Consider the following 23,291-nt stretch of genomic DNA (forward strand, 5'->3'; position numbering starts at 1 on the left):
TCTTAAAAACTTTAAAAGGCCAGACCTCTCCCTCCCAGTAAAGTCATTTTTAGTATCAGCTGAACCACAACAAACTTATTTCTGCCTGTAATGTAAGTCACAATCTGGATACAGAGATTTTACTGTACCTCTCACTATTCCCATCTGGATTTAGGAGCTAAAGCAGTCCTTAAACTTTTTAATGAAGACTTTTCACTGTCACTAGTGAATACTCAGTGCCAGGATCAACAGGTTCATTAACTTTTGTCTCAATTACATGTTTTCCCCCTGCGATATCTGGCAGTCTTTAGAAGTTCAGACCTAGGTCTTCGGGATTGAGCCAAGCCCACTGCTGCTGGCACTGCTCTAAAGGCAGATTTGCCAAGGCAGATGATCAGCGTGGAACTCGGATGGAAGGAGCTTTGATCATGGCCAGCAGGAGGGAATTAAGGAGAAAGAAAGTCCCCGTTCTGCATGGATGTGTGTTACTTGGTAACAAATGGCTGGCAGGTGACAGCAAAATGTCCCCAAACGAAAACCTCGTAAAGACGGACCCACCAAGGCATAAGGCAGGTGTGTGTACTTGGAACGGTTTGTGATGGCCACAAACTAGGAGGACGTCGATTACATTGTCGGTGGTGTGCCTGATTTCTTTCTCTGAAAGAGAAATACACTCCAGGCCCACAAAACTCATTTGGAACTTCAGATCTCTGAAAGGGAGATAAATGTGTGGAGTGGTCCGTGAGTACCCAGCGCTCAGAAATGAGCCTGCTCTGCAGAAATAGCTCTGCTTCTGTTCCAGGGAAATGATGCTGTGCCAACCATCTGCCAGGCCAGAGGGTGAGCAAGGATGGGAAATGAAGGGGAATCAGGTGTTGTTTAAAGAAAGGGTAAAAACCCCCAGACTATATCCCTCAGATTGCAAAGTATCACAGGTAGAAGTTGGCTTTGGGTGTCTGTGTCCATTCTTTAGACAGCACTACAGTATGGAGGGATCAGATGCGGCTTTGAGCACCCTGATCCAGTGGGGGGTGTCCCTGCCCATGCCCATGCATCTCTTAAGGTCCCTTCCAACCCAAATCATTCTATGATTCTACAGCTGAGAACGGTGGTAAAAAAAATGTAGAAACCCTTCCCTCTGTTGCACGAAGTGGGAGGTGGCAGCCAGCCACATGGGTGAGGGTCATTTGCCCCAGAGATCAGCTCTTTGTAGAAGAGGAGTCTGTCTGTGCCCACTGGGTAGTGCATGTAGGAAGATAGGCTTGAGCATTTCCAATATCTATCCCACACCAGCACTGGAGTTCAGGGGAGGACCCTTTGCCAGAGCAGACTGCGCTACAGGATACCTGCTCCCATCTTCCCAGGGTGGGTACTTGGCCACCACCTGTGCCACCCCCACAGATGGTGAAGGGGCTGGAGAACAAGTCCTACGAGGAGCAGTTGAGGGACTTGGGGCTGTTTAGCCTGGAGAAAAGAAGGCCAAGGGGAGACCTCATCGCTGCCTACAACTGTCTGAAAGGAGGTTGTAGAGAGGTGGGTGTTGGTCTCTTCTCTCAAGTTATAGGTGATAGAGCAAGAGGGAATGTGTTCAAGTCGCACCGGGGCAGGTTCAGATTGGACATTGGGAAAAACTTCTTGACAGAAAGGGTTCTCAGGCCCTGGCAGAGGCTGCGCAGGGAGGTGGTAGGGTCACTATCCCTGGAGACTTTTAAAAGATGAGTAGATGAGGTGCTTAGGAATATGGTTTAGTAGAGGACGGGTGCGGTTGGAGTTGATAATCTCAGAGGTCTTTTCCAACCTACGGATTCTATGATAACACCACTGACACAGTGTGGGCTCTGTCTCCACAGCAGACACCTCTGCCCTGTCCCTGCGCCTGGCCGACGGGGACAGCAGATGCTCTGGCCGCGTGGAGCTGTACCACAATGGCAGCTGGGGCACGGTGTGTGACGATGCGTGGGTGCTGGCAAATGCCGAGGTGGTGTGCCGGAGCCTGGGCTGCGGGGAAGCTCTGCTGGCTGCTTCCGAAGCCTTCTTTGGGGAAGGCTCTGGGAACATTCTCCTGGATGACGTGCAGTGCAGAGGGGATGAAGATAACCTGTGGGAGTGCTCCCATGGAGGGATCTCTGTCCACAACTGCCAACACAAAGAGGATGCTGGTGTCATTTGCGCAGGTATGCGGGCACAGCTCCTGGAACTATTGCTCCATGAGCAATGGGAGCTTGCCTGCAGCTACGATTCTAATGCACAGCTTGTTTCCCTAAGTGGAATAGTTTCAGGTGTGAAACCAAGATCTGAGAGAGCTGCTGTGCTGTGCTACATTTTTACTTTGTAACTTGCATGTTTGTGATTTGATGTTTTATTTCAGTTCTTGGAGCCTTTGGTACCTGGATTATCAGTGTCAATCTCACCTGATGCCATTTCCTACTCTATAACCCAACTGCTTTATGTGTTACCACTTGAATCATGGTTTTACACCATCACTATCACATTTCAGTCCTCCTGGTCCTGATTTCCCGTAAATTATGAACTGTGACCACTAAATCAAATTTCATCCTCTTGCATTTAGTACAAATCCATTTTTAGTAACTTGCTTCAGGATTTTCCCAAACTGATTCCCAGTTTTCCAGCAGTTCTGTATTCTGACTGGAGGCACCCACGCAGCACGAGAGCCCAAGTCGCTCTGTGACCATGACCAGGGGTGGCCCATGGGCAAAGCCCAGGACTCTACGGGCCTGAGACAACCGAGGTGAAACACAACTGCCCGAAAGGGGTTGTGGCTGAGACCTGGCACGAAGACTGAGTGCGTACAGCTCATCCTGGGATACCTTTCCCTGTTGAAAAAAACAAAGCAAATTTTTAATACAGTAAGAGTTTTTTGGTAAAGATATCAAGTAAAGTTAAATGCTGACCCAAGCAGAGGTGTCTCTTTGATGGGAATGTCCCACATCTAAAAGAATGGAAGTTTACCCTGAGTAACTGCAACCACAAACACCTGACACCTACAAAAGGGTTTGCAGCCATCTCCCTTTCAGTGATGAGGCTTCCAGAGATGAATGCACTGCTTCATATCCCAACTGCTTTCCTTAGTTTCACAGAGTAACAGAACATTATTAGACATTATCCTCTGTAATAAAACTAGAAATGCATTTTCTGTTTCCTTTCCCAGAGCCAGTTACTACCCCAGTCACAACGGGACCTGTTCCAGCTGGTGAGTTCTCCCTGGATGGGTCTTGGATGGGATGGTCTTGCCGGGCTTTCACAGCTGAGAGATTTTATAGAGTAACTCGTAAGAAGGCAAAAAAATTATAGTTAAAAACTCCAAAGCAAGTAAATGTGTGTTGGATGAGTTTCTGAGATATTTGGGGCTTATCTAAGAGTTTTGCAGTTAAAAGGAGCCACACTTCCTTAAACGGTCTTAATAACTTACAGAACAGAACGTTTGTGCCCCAACTCACCATCCAAGCTGCACATAATGCACTGAATTTGAAAGGAGCTCTGGACAGCTCACCTTCCAGGCTCTGGCAGATCTTGCGGTGGTGAAGCTCCTTCACTGCAAGCAGCCATTCAGGCTGAGGTTCAGCCTGGGTGAGGAGGCAGAACAGAAATCCTACCTGTCCCCACCAGGTCTGCTTCTCTGCCCTGCAGCCAACAGAGGTGCTCACTGCACAGGAGGCAGTGAAAATGGCTTGGCAGAAACACTCCCAGCCTTCTCCAGGGCTTCAGAAAGCATCACCTCAGATATGGAGCTGGAGAGAGCCCTGACTGTGCTGCTGAGTGTCTCACGTTATAACTGAAATGCTGATCCCGCTTTCCTCTTTTTGATGTTCTTTTCTCTCTCAACAGTCCCTCTGGAGCTCACCACTCCTGCAGCAACAGGTATGGAGCACTTCAATGTCCATTTGTTTGCCCCAGGCAGGCTTAGTCAAATACAACTTCTCCTACAGCAGAGTGCCAACTCCCCTGGGCTCTAGCAGTGCTGAGCCAAAACTCACGCCCTGTCAGAGGTGAGAGAGCCCTCACCTCATCGCTAGACCCAAAGAAACTGGGGCCCTCGGGCGAACACGAGCCCCTGGTGGCATCTGTGGCCAGAGGTGTCCAGCTGTGCTGAGCCCTTTGCCTTTGTGGAGACACACACAGCTGTACGCACAGCTTCTATCCCCCCTCGGGGGCGGTGGAAACACCATGAGCTGTTCTGCACAAATGCCAAACGATGGGGCAAACCGCTACAATGGATTTGGATTGGGGATCTCATTATGCTATGCCTAATTACCCCTAGATGACAACATGGCTTTGCTTTGTCAGTCTGTGCTTTGTTTGCTCAAGGTTGGACAATGACTGAAGCGTGGCTTTGGCTTTCTCTTTGACAGCCGCAGCCAAGCACACAGAGGCTGAAACACCAGGTATTTATGGCCAGCTTCTCGCTGAACCCTGGGGAGCAGGGTGACTGTGAGGGACAGCAGGATCCCTGGCTCACACGGCCACCCTGGACTGAGTTGAGGAGTCAGTTAATTGCCAGCAGCAGGAGGGAGCTCCAGTGTCTGCTCAGGCACTTCCATTTTCAGTCTCAATTCAGGATTCAGCACACTCCCTGCCTTCCTGGCAAGGCGATGCTGGCTGCCAGAGCCATGTCCCATCCAGACGTGCAATTTATGCCCCTGCCCAGCCCAGGCTGTCACTGGGAGGTTTCCCACAGGCGCTGCACACATTGCGCTAGCTGCGGCACCGCAGCATCTCTGTTCAGAGGCAAACACTGCAGCCAAGCTTTCCCAGATACCTGCAAGTGTCTGAGGCTGCTGCTCTGGGGCTCAGGGTAAAAAAATACATTCAGAATGCAGACAATATTGAATTGCATCTTTTTTCTCTTACAGTAACAGTCCCACCTACTCCTGAACCAGCAGGCACTACCACTTGTAAGTAATACCATATTACTCTGATTTACACACTTACACGTCTGCCCAAGTTGTGATCACGTAGTGATTGCCTCCCTGTCTCCGCTGTGTATAATCTTAGGGATTTAGCCATTAGCTTTCAGGATAAGCCCAGTTGCCTCTCCACCACCACCAGTGCAGCACATGCCACTGTGGACACTACACACCACAAACTGGACCTTTCTTTATCCCATCATCCCTTGGCTTCCAAACCGTTGTTAGCAAATGTCCTCTGGGTTCCCAGGGCCCTTCGTGCAGGACAGGAGCTTGCTGGAGGTCACGGCAGGGCCATCCTACGTAGGGGGATGTGTTTTCTTCCCATTGAAGATGCTCCCACTCTGGGCAGACTCTGCCAGTACTTGCCCTGGGCAGCAGCTTCCAGGGGTTGTGGCTAACCATCACTACAGCGAGACCCACAGGTCTCCTTTGGTTTGGTTGCCTGGCACCTCCCCAGGGCTGGGACAATGGTTAAGCTGCAGTTTTGTTTTCTCTCGTGTCTCAAAGAAGCCTCTGCAGAAAACACACCACCTGCAGCAGCAGGTATGTGTGAGCACAGCTTCTAGAGAACTGGTCTAACACTTGATCCTGGGAGTAAACCGATTCTACCCCATCAACAGTCCCTACTCTGCTCACACAATAACAGAACAGTTACTGAAGCCTGGCTTTTCCTTTCTCTTTGACAGTCCCAAACAAGCCCACGACGGCTGCCAAACCAGGTATTTATTGCTGGTCATTTACTGAAGCGTGGTGAGCAGGTCACTACTTTTCATATGAGCCATCAACATATTTAAAATGTGGAAAATGTTTAATTTCTTGCTCGTTGTTCTCACAGTAACAAACTCACGCACTCTGCCGGCCTCTCCAACTCCTGCAGCAGCCATCACCACCAGTGAGTAACACAGCATCCCTCTGCTTTCCAGCCTTCATTATCTATCGCAGTCATGATCCAATGACTTGCTGGTATGGTTCCCTATCTCTGCTGTGTCCAGAACCTCATGGAGGTTCAGGGGGAGTTCCTTTGCCTCCCATAAAAACCAAGGGATGGAAAATGCTATTGGTATCAATACGAGAGAAACCCTGCACTGCTGAAAGCACGAGGGAAGGGGAAACCTGTGGGGCAGACGCAACACCAGTATAAATGCAGATTGGCTCTAGATCATCTCACTCCTAGAAAGTCAGCGTTCCTGCTCTTTCACACCCCATCCTCACTGGAAGCCGAGTCCGTGAGAATCCATCTGACATAGTCATTGTAGAAAACCAAGGTCTCCTACAGGGGGATTTATGGAGAAATTTAAATTGCAGTTTCTGCTCATTCACAGGAAATATTCTGCTTCAGAGGCTTCAATAGTGACTGAAATCCTCTGTTAAAGCCTGGCCCTGTGAGCTGTGCACCAGCACAAGGCACATGGCTGCCCCAGTGAAACACATGCTTGCGTACACAAGATGCAGAGGCAAAGCATGCGTTTCAGCACCGACTCTGCTTACACAAAGGAATAAACAATTCAGTCTTGACCCTATTAATGCTGGAAAGGGTTCATCTTTAGTACTCAAACCCATACTCTTTTCTTACTACGAGCGCTTTGTCCAGGCCAACTCTGTTCCTCTGAGCTGTTCCTACTAACATTTCCTAGTCTGAACGCACACCGCTGATAACAGTTTATATTAATTGATGACAGAAAAGCACACATTTTCCTTATCCGGTCTCAGTTATTATCTTTTTTTTTCTTCATTAAAAGCCCATCTGAAAACAACCCCAGCCCCTACAGACCCAGGTAAGGCATCCTCAGTTTTTCCTCTTTTTAGTGACTTCTTTTCCTGAGTGTGGGGTAAGTGATGTGAGCTGGGAGAGCCTGGCAGTTTGGTGGCAGAAGGTATTGGAGTGCAGAGGAAAGAGGAAAGCAGGAGAGGCTGGGAGTGGGTGGAGGGAGTGGGGATGCTGTAGCTCACCCAGGGATGCTGTGACCCCTCCCCAGTGGTCAGTGGCAAGGGGATGAGCTGGTCTGTGCCTGCAGCATTGATGGAAAACCCGCATTTTAAACGCCTGCCCTGGCAAGTGTGCACGCACCCCAGAGGGCTCGCAGGCGAAGGAACAGCTCATCATCACAGCCAGCTCATCCTCTTCCCATGAGAATGAATGGCAGTGTGAACTCTGTGACCTCGGGGTGAGTTGTAGGAGGGGGTAAGGAGCTTTTACCGGGATCCCATCAAAGAGAGGGCAATTCATCTCCTCCCCACTCAGCAGCAAGGACCACATTTCTATTTGCAAACATACCCCTACTTATTACGCGCTGCGTTTTACTCCTTGCTCACATATGGTTTATTAACATTAAACTTCTCCTTCCTCAGTAAACTTCCCAAACCTGCCCACCTACACACGGCTGATGCTGCTGAGATACCTAGCTGGGCTGTGCGGGCCGAGGAGGCCTGGGATGCCAAGCGTGACACTACAAGGGTAAATATTTATTCACCACACGAGATGTCCCAGCCAAACCGGGGTATCTTGAATGCGGTTTTACACCAGGTTCTTACACCCCTCAAACGCTCAGGTACAACATGATTTCACTAATCACTTGCACCCACTCTACCGATTACTAATCACAGTAAAACTCTGAAAAACAACTCTTTGAGCAGCATTATTGCTGCCTGTCTAGGGATGTAGATGTTCCTGGGGTCAGACTTGCTGGAGCTGCTGGTCTATGACACTAAGTGATGCTGAGAGTCTTTCAGAGATGTCTCAGAGGGGCAGGGATGCTGGCGTCACCTCAGCTGTCCTGGGGAATCCTTCACAGACAGGTCTAAGCTTCCGTGAAGCAAAGCCACCCTTTCCAGGGCTGGGATGACTTCTAGTTTATTTTAAAGAAGTAGGAACAATACCAGAATCTCCAGTGAAATTCCACTACCTCGTTATATTACAGTGAGCTAATATATATTAACAATGTTGATACACTTCCATTCTCTAAATACTGAGTGATAGAAGAGTTAGGGAAAGGAACTGTATAACAGTTACCACCAGACTCTACACCAGTGCCAGAGGCCACCAGGCAGTGAACAGACACAGGAGAAACCCCAGTGCCAGCTGGGGATCAACTCCTGTGCCGCCTTTCACAGAGGCTGGGGCACGAGGCAGCTTGTAGGAACAGATGGGCTTGAAATTATCCCATGCAAAGACATCAAAATTATTAAAAAAAAGTCAAGCATATTTTGAAAGCTTGATATGAGATGATGCCTCCCCGTGGCTTTATGAGTGCCAAGACTCAGGAAGCCGACATGGAACATCCACAGCACAGACATGTTACATTAACACCACAACACAATTAAGCTTCTAAAAGCTCATTATTCTAAATTATACTATATTGTCAGCCTTCCCCATTGCACACACCTCCCAGCCCCACTTCCCTTTTGTAATCCTCCCTCGGCAGGTCACTTTGTGCACTGTTAAACATGCCCAAAACAAAGAGGCTTCGCGAGTGGGATACAGCTGCGATGTACAAAGCGATGGTGTATCCACTCCAACCTACAACATAGAGCAGATGTAATGAGCTGGGTGTCAGCATGCTCACCACACAACAGAGACTCCCAACACGCCTCTGCTGGCCACACAGCAGTCAGCCAGGGCAGGGTCAGTCTTCCCCCACGGCCCTTCCACACAGACCCTCCAATGTGCTCAGCTGCTGATCTCCATCAGTTTGTTCCCTTGAAGACTTTCTGCCTTTCCACGCTGGTGTTTTCTCTGTTCAGTCCTTGAGCTACTGACTGAACCCCAATCAGCAGTAACTGATTTGCCAGTGATTTCACCTCTCTTATCTTACATAGCTCTGTGCACTTTCTCACAACCCAGCCAAGTCCTCAGCTGGGACCTGTGGCTGGGCCACCTCAGGTGGCCCAAGGTCCTCCCAGCATGGACAGTGAGCTCCATTTATACCCCTTAGTGCTCCCGACTTTCTGGAGACATCCAGGAACAGGCTTCAGCCATGCTTTGCAGCTCTAAGCTTGTAACCCATCCAGCCGGAACCCATTCCAACACAGTGGGAAGACCCATTTCTGGTACCTTCTACATGGACATTCAAATTCTCTTGGCATTAGAGTCTCCATACCAGGAAACTCTCTCAAGCTGATTTATTGTCAAGTTTGCCTTTTTCGATTCACCATCTTTTTCAAATTTAGCGAAGGCTTCATCATACTCTGTTCAGCCAAACCAGGGTCTGTTTTTTCGTGCTGTCCTCTACAGCACAGAGCCACATCTGATCCTGCTGACAGATATGGGTGCAGTCTCTCCACATCCTCAGGATTTTACAGCATGGGCATCTGATTTAGTCAGAATAGTAAGGAAAATATCTCAACAACAATTTCATAGTAATTCCTTACAGGTGACTGACTTCACATGGACAAGAACAGCCACAGACACTGAAGATACATAGTCCTGAGAGATATTTGAGTGACCAGCTTGCAAGGAGCAGCAGGATTTTAAAGGAACGAGCTATCAGAAAAAAACCACACAGCTTTGTTAGTCGGCTTTTCACATTTCATTCACCTACTAGATGAATTCATTCATGCTGCTAGGGAGGAAGAATTGGTATTTCCAGGTCATATAAAGAATTTAGAGAAAGATGAAGCACATGACTAGAGGGGTTTGGATGGTTTGGGATATGGAATTCTTTCTTCACAGCTCTTTCTAAGGTTGTAAACGAAAACCAACATGCCTAGACAGTAATCCTTCCTCCGATATTTAAAATTTCGTTGGGTGTTTGCATTTCTGCACACACACACGCATGTGATACCTATTTATGTTGTGTTACGTATGATACCAACACGCACAACTGAATTCCATGAGGCTACATCCATATCCAGGACTTCTGCGCTGTGAATTGGCATGAACTGCACAGGTAGAAATCTCTGAAGGAAAGGTTCTTGTAACTAATGAAGCAAACAGGCTCAGTGACCATGCTGTGATTTTTATATGAGAATTAGATGTGGGTTTTTTCCTTTTTTCCTTCTCTCAGGTGTTTCAGGGACCCAACCTGTGGGAATTACTACTCACCAGGCAGCAGGATGTTCTGGTTCAGGGTCAGAGGTCCCATCTACCAAAGAGTTTGCCTGCAGTGCAGAATATCAGCATGCTACAGATACAGCTACTCCTTCCATCACTACCAGGGCTACCTGAGGAGAGGCAAAAGAAGCACAAATGACAGCATCACTATTATTATCGACCCCCAATAACAACAGCCCAAATAATGCTGCTTCTAACCACAACATTGTGTTGATTGTTTATGTATGTGATCAGCGCGTTGCACATCCACTAATTTCTAAAAATATATTATGGTTGTAAATCTAAAGGTACTATAATCTTAACTCTACTTGTGTTCCTTAATTTTGGAACTTTAGGATCTACATTGCAGACTTGTAAACCCCTGAACCTTAGTAAATGCTCTGGGTGACAAAGAATGCTCAGATCTGTTGGCTGTTATTTCTCATCGAGTCTTTGTTTCACTCTCACTGCTCTTCCAGTTCCCCCCTATTGTACCAAACAGCTCAAACACCGAGCATTTAAGGATGACTAACCTTCACACACCACAGGGTGGCTTTCTGAGCTCACGGAGAGATACAAATCAAAGGAGAAGCATCCCTTGTAACCAGTCTGAGCAATTACCTTAAACAGCAACTCCAAAGTATTGGGAAAAAATATTATGCATGTACTGAGCTAAAATCTCTGTAATACAAAAACTATTATAGTCTTTCTATACATCAGGTTTTATTACTGGAGATTAGAACTATATAAAATTGTACATCTAAATTTACTTCATTATCAGCATTTGTTTCATCCTTTTTTTCATTCGACACCTGTTCAAACGATAACATTCTAGGGCAAGAAAGTGCTTCTGCACTTTAATGTTAAGTTGTCCCACTTGGAATGATGTAGTGAAAAAAATGGAAATTAGTAATTTTCAGTTCATAAAAATCTTGTGGATTGGGGAACTGTACAGGAGAACAGCAGTCATGCCAGGGAAAGAGCTGGGTTAACTTTGGATAACCCAGAGAACCCGGCCTGCATGTGAAAAGCTTCTCAAAGGCCAGGACTCCATACTGCGAGGACATGCAGGAGACTCAGACTCATAGTGACCTGCTCTGTATCAAGTGAGTATGCCAAGTGTCCAGAGGCCATGCCACACAAGGCAAAAAACATCCACTTCTTCCAGCAGCTTTTTCTTTCATGCCCATCCCTTCAGAAAAGGGACTTCAGTCACTCTGAAGCCCAACTTCTCCACAGACAGCTTAGCTCTCAAACTCCAGAATCCCCCAAACCTCCCACACAGGCTCCAGCTCTGAACTCCTGCCTGCAGGTTAAGCTCTGGAATCAGCCGAGTAGGCTCACAGCCAGAGCCCTCATCCTGCGCATCCTGAGCCTAAGTATTTACTAACCATCCTTAGGTCACACAAAACTCCATCACACTCATAACCCTGCTGCTCTGCTCCTCCCAAGGAGTGCTTGAAATCCCATTTCCCTGCTATTGCACTCCCAGCTGCAGGCAGTGATAGAAAGTGCCTGTAAATACCAGCACCTCATAGCTGAACCCATGTTCCTTGGTGCTAAAATGCGCACTGGCTTCGTCTGAAGATCTGCAATCTTAAGACACTTTCTGAACCCTTCTCACCTCCTGTGAAGGCTCGCTAGCCATCCTCTTCTAAGGCAGAAAAAGGAACTCCAAGTGGGCTGTTAATATTTCAGCATCCCTGATAGATGAACACGTCACACGATCTGAACAGGTGCTTAGCACATGGGGTTTGACAACACTTTGGACTCTCAGCTCTGCAGCACAAGCAAAATGTTCCTCCACAGCTTTCATTTACATCCTTTTTAGGTGCTGGAAGGTCATTCTAGTGTCTCCTCAGAGTCTTCTCTTCTCCAGACTGAACAAGCCCACCTCTCTCAGCCTGTCCTCATAGCAGAGATGCTCCGGCCCTCAGATCATCTTCATGGCCTCCTCTGGACCTGCTCCAATAGTTCCATGTTCTTCTTATGTTGAGGATTTCAGGACTGGACACATGGCTCCACTGGTGTCTCACAAGAGAGGAATAGAGGGGCAAAATCGCCCCCCCTTGACCTTCTGGCCACGCTTCTTTTGATGCAGCCCAGGACATGGTTGGCTTTCTGGGCTGTGAGTGCACTCATGACCAGGCTATCAGAGCCATAGGTGTTTTTTTTCTTGGCTCTGAATGGACACAGCATGGACTGGCAGGGCTCCACACACCAGCACACATGATGAATGCATATAAAATGGATGTTAGCATTGGAAACTTCCTTGCAAGTTGGGGGGCAGGGGAGGGACTAAGAACAAAATGCTGCACAGCCCAAATGCAAATTTAGCATTTCCAAAAGCCAAAGGGAGTTCAAATGCTAAGCAACCTCTGTATGTACCTACTCAGTGCCTCAGTGTTTAGTAATGACATTCTAGTGATGCAGAGGGAGTTGCATTCAAAATCCCTAGAGTGGGTTAGAAATCAGAGAGCTGTTTTAAGAAGGTATCGGTCTGAGATCAAAAATATTTAATCATTACAGATCCATTGTATTTCAGTTTGTTTAGAAAAAAAAAAAACTAACCAGTTTTGCACAAAACTCCCAGTTTTCACAAAGGAAAAGCACCTGGGAGCATTCCAAGGAGGTCAGTGTGCAACATGACTCTACCAGACAGCTGGGAAGAGAGCCTGTTTGCACAGGTGTGGGAGCCTGCTCTCCATATCGGAGTCACCAGTTCCAGGGTGAACCTTACCTGCTCATACCCCAGGAGGTTCTGCTCCGGACCAAGGTCAGGGTAACGGCACAGCTGTGGCACCAGCACAGCTTCTGGAAGCTTGAAAGCCTGGGAATCTGCTGCTGCAGCAAGAAATGTTCTGGAGTTCAAGAGTTTTGGTCCTTATGGAAAGACAAAGTAGCATAGATATATCGGAGCAGATACTCATTCAACTCATTCCAGGAGGACCTGAGGCTCTCTGGACTGTGCTTGTTCCCTTCCCTGAAGAAAGAAAGGCCAATTCCTTGGTTTCATAGCTCCTACTGCGGGACTAAGAAGGCTTTATCTGCAAAGTGGTTGCAGTGTGATCATCTTCTGAATCTGTGACTAGCGTGAATCTGGCGTTGTTCACTCATTAATGTTTCAGCAACAGGAAAATTATTACGCACGACACCTCTCTGATGACAGTCACACTTTACATCCTGAGGAATCCCCAGCAAGGGCAGTGAATGGTTACCCCAGAGTAACCTAAAGGGATGGGCATCACAATGAGGAGGGGAAGACCAAGCTCCCAGTGACCAGCGCTAAGAGCAAACTGTTGAATGAGTCTCCCAGAGTAGTCTGTCAATCCTTCCAGAACATTCCTGCTCATGTCAACACCCCTGAACAGACGTTTAGAGAAATCCATTGAACAACATGCTTTGAACCTGTGAAGGGCGCAGTTAAACTGACACCACGCGGTACACATCAGAAACTTGGGCACAGCTGGTGCCTTCTCACTTCTATCTGTTAAAAAGAAACAGAAACAGAGAGGTTAGGGCCTCCCTCTGTGATACTATGCAACACAAGCCGATTATGAAAGAGCAGGAGATATAAAAGGGAGAAAAGCCGAACCCCCACAGCTGCCACCAACATGCAGGTGCTCCAACAGCTCCTCCTGCTGCCTCTTGTAGCTGTTCTGGCTCTCGCTGAAGACAACTTGACAGATTCCAAAGGTACGGAAACCCAGTCTTCTTTCATCTGTGAAATGTTATTTACTGGGACAATAGGGGTTTTATAGGCAACTGAGGAGGGAAACGTTAGATATGCCTCTAAAAATGCATCTTATTTAATGTCCTGCTGCACAGCACTGACACCCAAACAGGTCAGCAAGGGTTAACAATGGCAGACAATAAAAAAAATATCAATACATGGTTCCTACCACAAATTCTTACCTTAAGAACTTGATTTTGAAGAGATTTTACTCTGGAATGGAAATCTGAATTTATAAATTAACACTATATTGGAGAGACAGGAAAAAACTGACTTAAATGGGACATAGCTGCTTTTTGAGAGATGCATTCCTGTTCCCACTGTTCAATCAGAAGCAATAAGGAGTTGACTCTTGCTCGATTTGGGCTCCCCGCCCTGCACTCAGATCATCCACCTGAGGAACGGTGCAGAAGCACTGTAGGGCAACAAGCAGCGCTGCAGAGGTGTTCCTGAGGTACCAGGGACAGCCCAGAGGGGTGAGGAGGGAGGGCAGGGTTGGCCCTGTAAGCTCTTACAACTGGGAGGTTACAGGTGTGATGAAAAGGTCTCTTCTAACCCTTTCTTTCCACCTGGAGTTCATCAGAATGTGCAACCTTTCTAACCAGGATGGCGTACGCTGCATGGGAAATCCTTCCTGCTGGTTTAGGCCATTATTTTTGGATCAACATTGATATAGAAAGGAGATCTGCTCAAAATGGATGATAAACTAAAGCTTCCTATACAATGGCTACTACTCAACTGCTTTGTAACTTATTAATGTTACTTAATTGCTGATGTCAGTGATGTCAACCCTGGTTGGTCTATGGTTCTTTTCTAAGAGAGTTGGGCTGCAGCCCCACAAGTCCCCACACAGCCAAGAGCGGATGCTCTGGCAAAAACATGGATATAGGTCTGCATGCCCCTGCCTCAGGCCCTCCTGAGGGTCAGGGCTTCTGAAAGAAGGGAAGTGTTGTCTCTGTATTTAAAAGCCACCTAAGGCATTTTCTTTCATGGATTTGACCTGTTCTATTTTTTATTTTCACCACCCACATCCCTCCACAGCAAAGATCCACATGCAGAAAGCCAGTTCCTCTTGTTTCAAACCTACCACTTACTGGTTTTGTCAAGGCCACCACATTGCACTATTGGAAGGGAACATCTGTTAACCCTCTCCATGAATTTGCAGACCTCTAGCACCTCCTTTTCCTTCTAGTCCTCCCCTTTCTGACCTGAAATGCTTCAATCTATTCATTTATTCAGTCTGGAGGCTGGAAGCTCTCTGGAGCCTGGAAGCTCTCCTAAACTTTCAGTGACTTCTGTTGCCATCTCTAAAGCTTTCCCTGTTCAGCAGCGCTCAGAGATGGAGGAGCAGAATCGTACCCTTTGGAAGCTAAAATCTGAAAAGCTTATTTGATTCCCAAACAGTTTTGAAGTAAACGGTTGAACCTTAGAACTGGATTCAATTATGAGGGTAGGGGGAAGCTCAGAGGGCTTGAAGTGCTTGTGGCAACAAACCTTGCTGAAGAGAGTTGCTGAGGTGTTCTACACCAATCTGCATTTACAGTTCCGCCACTGGTTTAATCTGTGACGTGTGTTCCAGTAACTCCGCTTTTCTCTGCTACCGAGAAAATGAGGATGAAAACTATTTTTGGATGTTCTTTTGACTTTTCAGGTTTCATAAACTGCAGTAGTATAATTGAAAACAAATAAATAGTGCAACATTTTGCATGTCTGTTCATTGACAAACTGTCCCAGAGTCTTTGCACAGGGGAGGGTAAACACTGCTGCAAGAGAAACCTTGAGAGAGCCCCTTGCGACCTAGTTGTGTTGTTGCTGTTCTTCAGTAGGTGCCCCTCGCTGCGGTGCATCGCTTCATGATCTCAACAAATCCCTGAAGATCGAACTTAACGCAAATGCCAACTGTGTCTGGCAAATCCAGAGGGACACAAATCAAACAATTAGGCTCATTTTCTCCTATTTTAAGTGAGTATTTCTTTCAGATACTTCTGTACTGTTTTGTTCCATTAAAGTACAGCACAGACAAGCATTGTCTCCCAATATTTCCCTGTACAGAATCCATGTTGAGGACTCTAGATAGCCTGGGTATCTGCCTGTTCTCACTGTGCTTCTCCAATAGATTTGCTCCTTCTTCAAGCTGTGAAGCAGAAAGCATCAAAATATATGATGGGCCCTCAACTAACGCATCCCTTCTTGGCCAAGTCTGTAATGACACCGATGCGGTCCCAGTACTTCAGTCATCCTCGAACAGTTTAACTTTCCTCATCACAACAAACTCCGTGCCTTTCACACGGAACTTCTTTGTCTTCTACTACTACTTTTCACCAGAAACAAGTAAGTCAGAACTCAAGGCAGCCATCAAATACCATTTGAATTCTCTCATTAAAAGAAACTTTCCCATTGAGGGAAAGTTCTTCAGCCCTTAGAGACAGGGGGGACAGTGGAAGGAAGCAAAACGATAGCGTGCTTGCTCGAGAGCTGAGAAAGTGCCATTTTATTCAAAAAAATGACTGCAAATGCGGCATTGTGGGATTCTGCTGTTACTTACAAGCTTCTGCTGAATGTGCTCCGTTTGCAAATACGACAGTATTTACCCTGACAGAGAACAAATCCATCCAGTCCTGCTGAGTATGGGTCACTGATTCAACACGCTCCTTACTGTTTCCTCCTTAAGAGATAGGAATGGCTTGGACAAAACCAGCCTTAGCTTGTGACCTCAACTTCTGCTGATCTGAGTCGAACAGTGTTAAGCTCTGAAAAGCTTCAATTTTACAGAGTAGTTATCACATCCCAGTTTATGCTACTCCAGCATTCGATTTTGCTGCTGAAAATGGTGCCCTGTTTCTAGCCTACATTTGCCTCTGAGGTTTCCACTGCCCTGACTTTATTTTGCCATTGTCCATCAGGCAAAATCTCTCTCAAACCTGAACGTTTTACACTTACATGGATCACGACCAATGTTCCCATGGTTCCTCTATTTCATGGGCTCTTTTGGTTGCTCTAGCATCCAGTTTTTCAAGACAGTACTTAATTAATTCAAAATTTAGATATCACTATATCGCTCATGTACCAAAGCAAACTCTTCCGTCTCAGGTGCCATCACACTGTGCCTCATAGACTGTTTGTAGGGATCACAGGCTTCACTTTGTAACACCCACCAGACCTGAAGTTCTCTATACAAGTTCTATCTTTAGTGCCATTCAACATTTCCAAAGGAATGGAATCCTAAAGAAACAGCCCTGCTAGTTCTATAACATTTGATTTTTAATGTGGTTTTATGTTTCATTACATACACTGCTGTGTTAACAATGTCTCTACTTTTCTTTTCAGATATTGAAAACTGTGGGGGACAATTAACCGGTCCCAATGGGACATTTACCAGCCCCAGCTACCCAGCGGCGTACCCTGCATTCACATACTGTGTCTGGCACATACAAACACCAAAAAACACAAAGATAAACTTAGAGTTTAAGGATTTCTTGTGAGTAAATACCCTAACACTCTAGTACACCTTTGTTCCGTTTACAGGCATTACTTCTAACACAGGCAGAACTGCTTCCCAACTTTATAACATCTCTGCACTTTTAAAACAAATATGCCTTGATTACTCTTACAGACATTGCAGTGTGTTTCACATGCTGTACGTTACACTGTAGCCTGTCGGTGAAATGCAGAAGGCACCTCGGATAACTGGCCATGAGGTGGAGATCCACTTTAAGCCAGCCTGAATGATCCGAGTTTAAATCCAACAGTGTAAATACAACTTTAACATGCTTAAAAACAACACGGGCACTGAAACTGCAGTCTAGAACCGAGACTCAAAAGAAGAATAAAGCGAATATTGGCCACAATATGCCTTCCACGCACTAGTAACGCTGTTGGGCAAAGGACATAGCAGAGCCCTGGATGAAATATGTCCTAGTCTAAATGCCAAAGGGTGCACTGGCATAAGGAAACCACACTGCCATGGGCTTTTCTGACCCATATCCCTCTTTATCAGGGCTGCTTTCCCAGATGTGGCAAGCGGGCTGGTAGCCCTTTCCCTTTATCAGCTGGTGCTGTGCACAGAGAGTCTCAAGATGAAGGGAATTAAAAGGGCAGTATCTAACCTTTCCTGAAATATTCCGGCTGCAGAATGCTGTGTAAGAATTCAGCACGGAATGTATTCTATAGGAAATCATTACCTTCGCAACTGCCCTTTGAGACAAGGAATGCTGCAGTGGTGTGTGTTCTCACCAGTCCTGGCCAGGGTCCATCTGCTGCCTCAGGAACAGTGATGGAGACAGCTGGAGATAACACAAACCCCAGCACAGCCAGTGCTTTCACCAAGGGCAGCAAGCACAGAGATAAGCTCATGCAGAGTGTTAAAACAGCAAGAGCCTTCCTCTAGCGACACACACACGAGGTGTCAGAGACCTGCATAAGCCAATCCTACACTTTAAAAGCTCTTTAAGATATAAATATATATAAAATTTGTATGTGTGGTCCTTTTTAGTAAATGACTAGTAGTCAATACCTATACATTATCAGAGCTGTAACAACACAGCTGACCCAGCTTCTGTCGAGAGCAATAGCACAATGTTTGTTATCTCAATGGGAGCAGAACCATGCTCCCAAGTACTGCTTGCCTTTGAAGGCTTTTCGTGTTTTCTTTGGTTTTAATAACATCTATTTCTGTGGCTTTATTCTCCGTTCTTTCATTTCAATTGACTGGAATTCAGGCATTTTACCTGCCCTGGGTCCTCTATCCCGTACGAGCAATGTTCTCTACACTCAGACTCCCCTGTGATGATTTTTACTCCCTCTGCAGCCTGGAACTGGACCAGAACTGCCAGTTTGACTTCACAGCAGTCTATGACGGCCTCACCACTAACACTGGCTTGATAGGAAAAATCTGTGGTCGTGCTCAGCCCACATTTGAATCCTCTTCAAATGCCATGACAGTTGCGCTGTCTACAGACTACGCCAACTCCTACCGAGGGTTTGCTGCTCAGTACACCAGTTCTGCGCTGCCAGGGCATGTGGAGCCTGATGGTAAGTACGCTTGCAGCATGAATAGGAAGCTCTTTCTTGTTCTCACATATGGTCCTTCCATTCCCTCATAACTATCAAAAAGAACTGATGGTTGACACTAAGGATTTAAGCCTTTTTATAGGGAGCCATTAATTCCCTTTACAACCCCAAGTCCCACTCAGATTCACCTATAGAGGATAAGTTCTTACCTGACCCATCTGTCAAAGAAAGCCTGTTCTTCCACTGTTTTCTGACTGGCACCAGTGAAAAGATGAGTTTTCCCTTCTTTTGGATAAAGCAGGCACTGTTACTATCCTAGAGAAATAACAATAAACTGGTGAAATGCTTTTGTTCCCCAAGACACTCAGGAAACAGGTCTGCACCTGTTAGACACAAAGGTTTTGGGTGCACTGTGATTGCCTTCCAGAGCTGCACCAATTTCCTCATTGGTTCCTATGCCTGTGTGTCCACCTTCCCATTAACCACAGTGGCAAGGGAGCCTCTAAAGCCTCAGTGTCTGCCACAAAGCGATCTCCTCACCCTGCCATTCTGCACTACTGCTTTCAGTCCTTTTCCCTCTCATAAAGGCTGCTGTTAATTCTGTTACTCAGATTAAAACTAAACTTTCAGCCTGAGTTTGCATGAATTTGGTTATCTCACTTCTTTGAAGCCGAGCATGAAATTTTGTTCCAACTTCCGCACAGTTTCAAACATGCACAACCTGTTTCAGACTAACAAACAAGAACTGTGCAAGAGGTTCAAGAATACAGAATGACTGATGAATGAGCACAGTGTGTGGTAACATCTTCTGTTCTGTATTTTTAATTTCTCTTCACTGGCAGCATTCCTGACGTGCTCTTCAGACACTATGAGGATTGTTCTCAGCAAGGCTTACCTGGCCTCCCTTGGCTACAACGAAACTCACCCCCAGCTGAACGATCCATCCTGCAGCCCAGTCATAACTGATTCAGTCATCTTCTCCTTCCCATTAGGCAGCTGCGGAACAATTAAAAAGGTAAAGAGGGGGAAAAGTTCCACGAATAAGGTAACAATGGCTCCTGAATAACGAGAGCTCGTGAGAGCAGTTTAGGAATAGCTCATGAATGAGCACATTTACTTTCACTTCACTCATCCACTCACATGTGGCCAGTCTGGAAGCAGAAAGAGTGTTTTTCCTTTTTAAGAGCCTGATGTTCAAGGAGCCTTTCAAAGGAAGCTAAAAGAATCCACACAAACTAACCCAGAATGCTTCACCCCTTCAGACCCAGGTTATCGGAGCAGCACAAGGTTAGGTATGCAACATAAACATTCTCTGCAGGTGATACAGCTGATGCTTACCTGGGAGTCCCAAGGGAAGGGGACAAACCCCAGGATGAGAAGATCCCAGAGCTATTTGGCAGCACTGTTCTGATAAGGGTACCGAAGTGTTCCTCTGGCACTTCCCACACTCCATGCAACATTCCTTAACCTTTCTTACACACACGTTGGTTCAGTGTTTTTCCAAGACGGGAGGAGGGTTGATGATAGTTTTTGGTTGCACCTTGTTTCACATTTCAGAGGGATCTTGAGCTTCTGATAACACAGCTGGGCAGCTCTAACTTCAGTACAATCGCTTTCAACCAATCTGCTCACAGTATCACAGCTGAGCATTTCACGCAATTCCTTCCACAGGATGAAGGCTCGAGTATCACTTATACCAACATTGTATCTCTCTCTGCAAGCGGCGGCATTATCACCCGTCAGAACAGTGTACAGATCATTGCCAAATGCAAAATGGAAAACAACTCAACCTTGGAAGTCATGTACATAACGAAAAATAATGTAATCCAGGACATAACTGCTGCAGGCCAGTACAACGTCAACATGTCATTCTATGAATCGGATTCGTTCTCCAGGACTGTACAGCAGTCCCCGTACTATGTAGACTTGAACCAAACTCTCTTTGCTCAAGTCAGTCTGGACTCCGCTGACCCCAATCTCTTGGTTTTTGTCGATACCTGTATAGCATCGCCTCAGGCTGATTTTGGATCGCTAACATACGATTTAATCAGAAGCGGGTAAGGCTAAGTTAATTTGTTATTGTCTCCTAATCTAGATGTCAACCGTAGTTCTTTCGTTTGTCCCTCTTCAGCTTATCTTCTTTAGTAGACTGGTTGAAAGCCAAATCTCATAGGAATTTGAAGGCACTGCACACGCAGAGCAAGGAACAAGCACCACGCAGCACTGGGGAAAGGAAACCAGCCCATGACAATCTGCCTGTACAAACCACGCCCTAAATGCCGCAGCTACAGGTAACAGCACTTAGCCAGGATGACTATTGTATGTGTATCTTCTGTTGCAGCTGCAGTAAAGATGATACCGTGGTAAGCTACCCACCCCTCGAACACTACGGAAGGTTCAAATTCAACGCCTTCAGGTTCCTGCGGAGCTTTCCATCTGTTTACCTCCAGTGCGAGGTTTTAATTTGTGACAGCAACACCACGAACTCCCGCTGCACCCAAGGCTGCATCTCTCGGCAAAAGAGAACAGTTTCCTCATACAGGTGGAAAACCAGCACCATAATGGGTCCCATCCGCCTGAAAAGGGATCTCAGGTCTGCTGATCACTCAGGTAAGAACACAAACATTAAAAACCCAATTAAACCCTGCCATGGTGTAAATCTACCACCTTCGTCCCACCAACAAAGTGAGTGAGGTTCACTAGTTCAAAACTAACACAGCAGCAGAACAGTGCGTTCAGTCTGTGTTCTGTGAGAGCTCAGAGGGACTTCTCAATCTAACAGACTTTTGGGTTAAGATGTGCTCTCTGAAGTACAGAAAGCAGCACTCATTTCTAGTCACAAAGCAGTGCACGTGGGATCTGACTATGGATTCAGAGAGAGTTGGGAATGGCAAGAGATGCCTGATCTTCAAACATGACCCTTCTGATGAAGCGCATGCAGGGACCAGGGCTCAGTTCTCAAGCCACACACTACTGAAAAAGCACATTCCAAACCAGAGCCCAGCTTTGTTCCAACCTGCATATCTCCTCAGCCCACTCAATCTCACCCAGCTTTCTTTGTTGGCACTGCACAAAAGCTATGCCAGCTGATAAAAACACAGACGACTTATTCCAAGCTAGGCTACATCTTGACACTGTACATACTGCCTAATAGAAACAGAATACGAGGAGGACAGCCACCAGAGCAGGAATCAAAAGCACCATGCTTTAAATCAGAGCTGAAGAGCTGTTTGTAAGACAACCACATTTCAGTGCCCCAGGCTGACATGCTCCTTAGCACCATTTGCAGTCTGCCCTGCAGCAGTCTGGATGAGTGCTGAGAACCAACACAGACTACAGAACACAGAAAAGTTCTTTTTAAGGGCTTGTGCTGTTCCTCCCACTGTGCTCACTGATATAACTTTGGTGAAGCCCAAAGCTTCACCTAAGAAAAGCACCTTGTGCTGCTGGCCACAACATCTCTCACAACAGAGCATTACCAAGGGCCGCCCAGTGACCCATTAGAGGGCACAGGGTCAGAATGACAAGTTTGCTTCTCACCCAGCTCTGCTTCAGCGACGTTTCCCACCTGTCCAGCTCCACCAATAACAGCAGCACTGCTAGGCAGAGATTCAGCTTCAGCAACACCAAAGGATTTGTTAATGTTCAATGCTCTTCTGCATGAGTTCTTATTACAGATTTTCACAACTCCCCAGCACTACAGATTCAGAATTTGCAATCAGTGTGGATCAGCGCCTCAGAAACAAAATACCTGAAAAAATGCTTATTTAATTCTCATTGAAACAACAGGGCATTCAAAATGTTAAACATCCCACTTTCTTTTTCTCTCTATACAGAATCCCTCACTAAAGCAGATGCTGAAGAAACTCCAAACCTGCACCAATACAGCTTCTATGGGCTTTCATTTTTGGTTTTACTTTCAAATATTGTCATTGTGGTAGCTGTGATCCTAAAATATCACAAACGCCAACCAGGATACGGGTACCACAAACTTCAGAGCTAGCGTTAACTGCTTCAGGATATTCTGAGTTTGTGTCAACTCCTATTCAGATCTGCCACCCAAAGAAAGAAGAGGGAAAAAACCAAACCAAACAAAAATCAATAAACGGCCTTGGAATACACCACTTGAAAACACATTTCTACTTTGTTTGTAATTAAATAAAAACAACCTCAACCTAGCATTATATCTGAAATCACTGAGTTGGAAAAGCACACAAGTGTCTACCACAGCACCATTGATCTAAAAATTATCTAGAAATTATCCTTCTATCTTTTTGAACCACTTTGCAAGTGCCCCTCTCATGAGTTAACCTGAGGGACAACTGCAGAATGCCTCTTCAAAGCAAACTGTTCTCTCTTCAAAGTCTGCTCCTGCTCCTCACAAGACATCGGATTCCCTGGAGAAGTAAACACTAGGTAACCAGATAAAGACACCAGAGTGTATGTGCCAACACTGCTTGTTGTGTCAACACCTATTTCCCCACCAACAGCTTTTGCTCAATGCATTTTAAGACACCAAACACAACCAATGTCTGCCCCTCGAGCCCAGGGGGTTGCCATAAAGTTCCAAGTTAAGTTGTGCACCCCAGAGTTCAAAGAGCAACAGAACAAA

At 46.3% G+C, this 23,291-nt stretch overlaps 1 protein-coding gene across 2 annotated transcripts; it reads left to right on the forward strand.

The window, feature by feature from the left end:
* The first annotated feature begins 12,804 nt into the window (after positions 1–12,804).
* Positions 12,805–23,016, forward strand: LOC138724050 (CUB and zona pellucida-like domain-containing protein 1). 2 transcript variants are annotated; one of them, XM_069863756.1, is made up of 9 exons: positions 12,805–13,632; positions 15,493–15,631; positions 15,786–16,000; positions 16,997–17,147; positions 18,477–18,700; positions 19,522–19,694; positions 20,351–20,736; positions 21,021–21,289; positions 22,516–23,016. In XM_069863756.1, exons 1-9 carry the CDS (start codon positions 13,551–13,553, stop codon positions 22,680–22,682), a joined length of 1,806 nt encoding a protein of 601 aa, XP_069719857.1. In that variant the 5' UTR covers positions 12,805–13,550; the 3' UTR covers positions 22,683–23,016. The 2 variants fall into 2 exon arrangements, with proteins under 2 accessions (XP_069719857.1, XP_069719858.1); XM_069863757.1 differs by having other exon boundaries at positions 15,496–15,631.
* The last annotated feature ends 275 nt before the right edge of the window (positions 23,017–23,291 follow it).

The sequence above is a fragment of the Phaenicophaeus curvirostris genome, chromosome 9 (genome assembly GCF_032191515.1).
Source record: "Phaenicophaeus curvirostris isolate KB17595 chromosome 9, BPBGC_Pcur_1.0, whole genome shotgun sequence".
Lineage (NCBI taxonomy): Eukaryota > Metazoa > Chordata > Aves > Cuculiformes > Cuculidae > Phaenicophaeus > Phaenicophaeus curvirostris.

What these genes read in the sequence shown, in the direction of transcription:
- LOC138724050 (XM_069863756.1), top strand. Translation starts at nt 13,551, where the DNA reads ATGCAGGTGCTCCAACAGCTCCTCCTGCTGCCTCTTGTAGCTGTTCTG. An exon ending in CTACTTTTCACCAGAAACAA is followed by an intron (nt 16,001 to 16,996) that starts GTAAGTCAGAAC and finishes TTTTCTTTTCAG; the next exon opens with ATATTGAAAACTGTGGGGGA. An exon ending in TTAGAGTTTAAGGATTTCTT is followed by an intron (nt 17,148 to 18,476) that starts GTGAGTAAATAC and finishes CTCCCTCTGCAG; the next exon opens with CCTGGAACTGGACCAGAACT.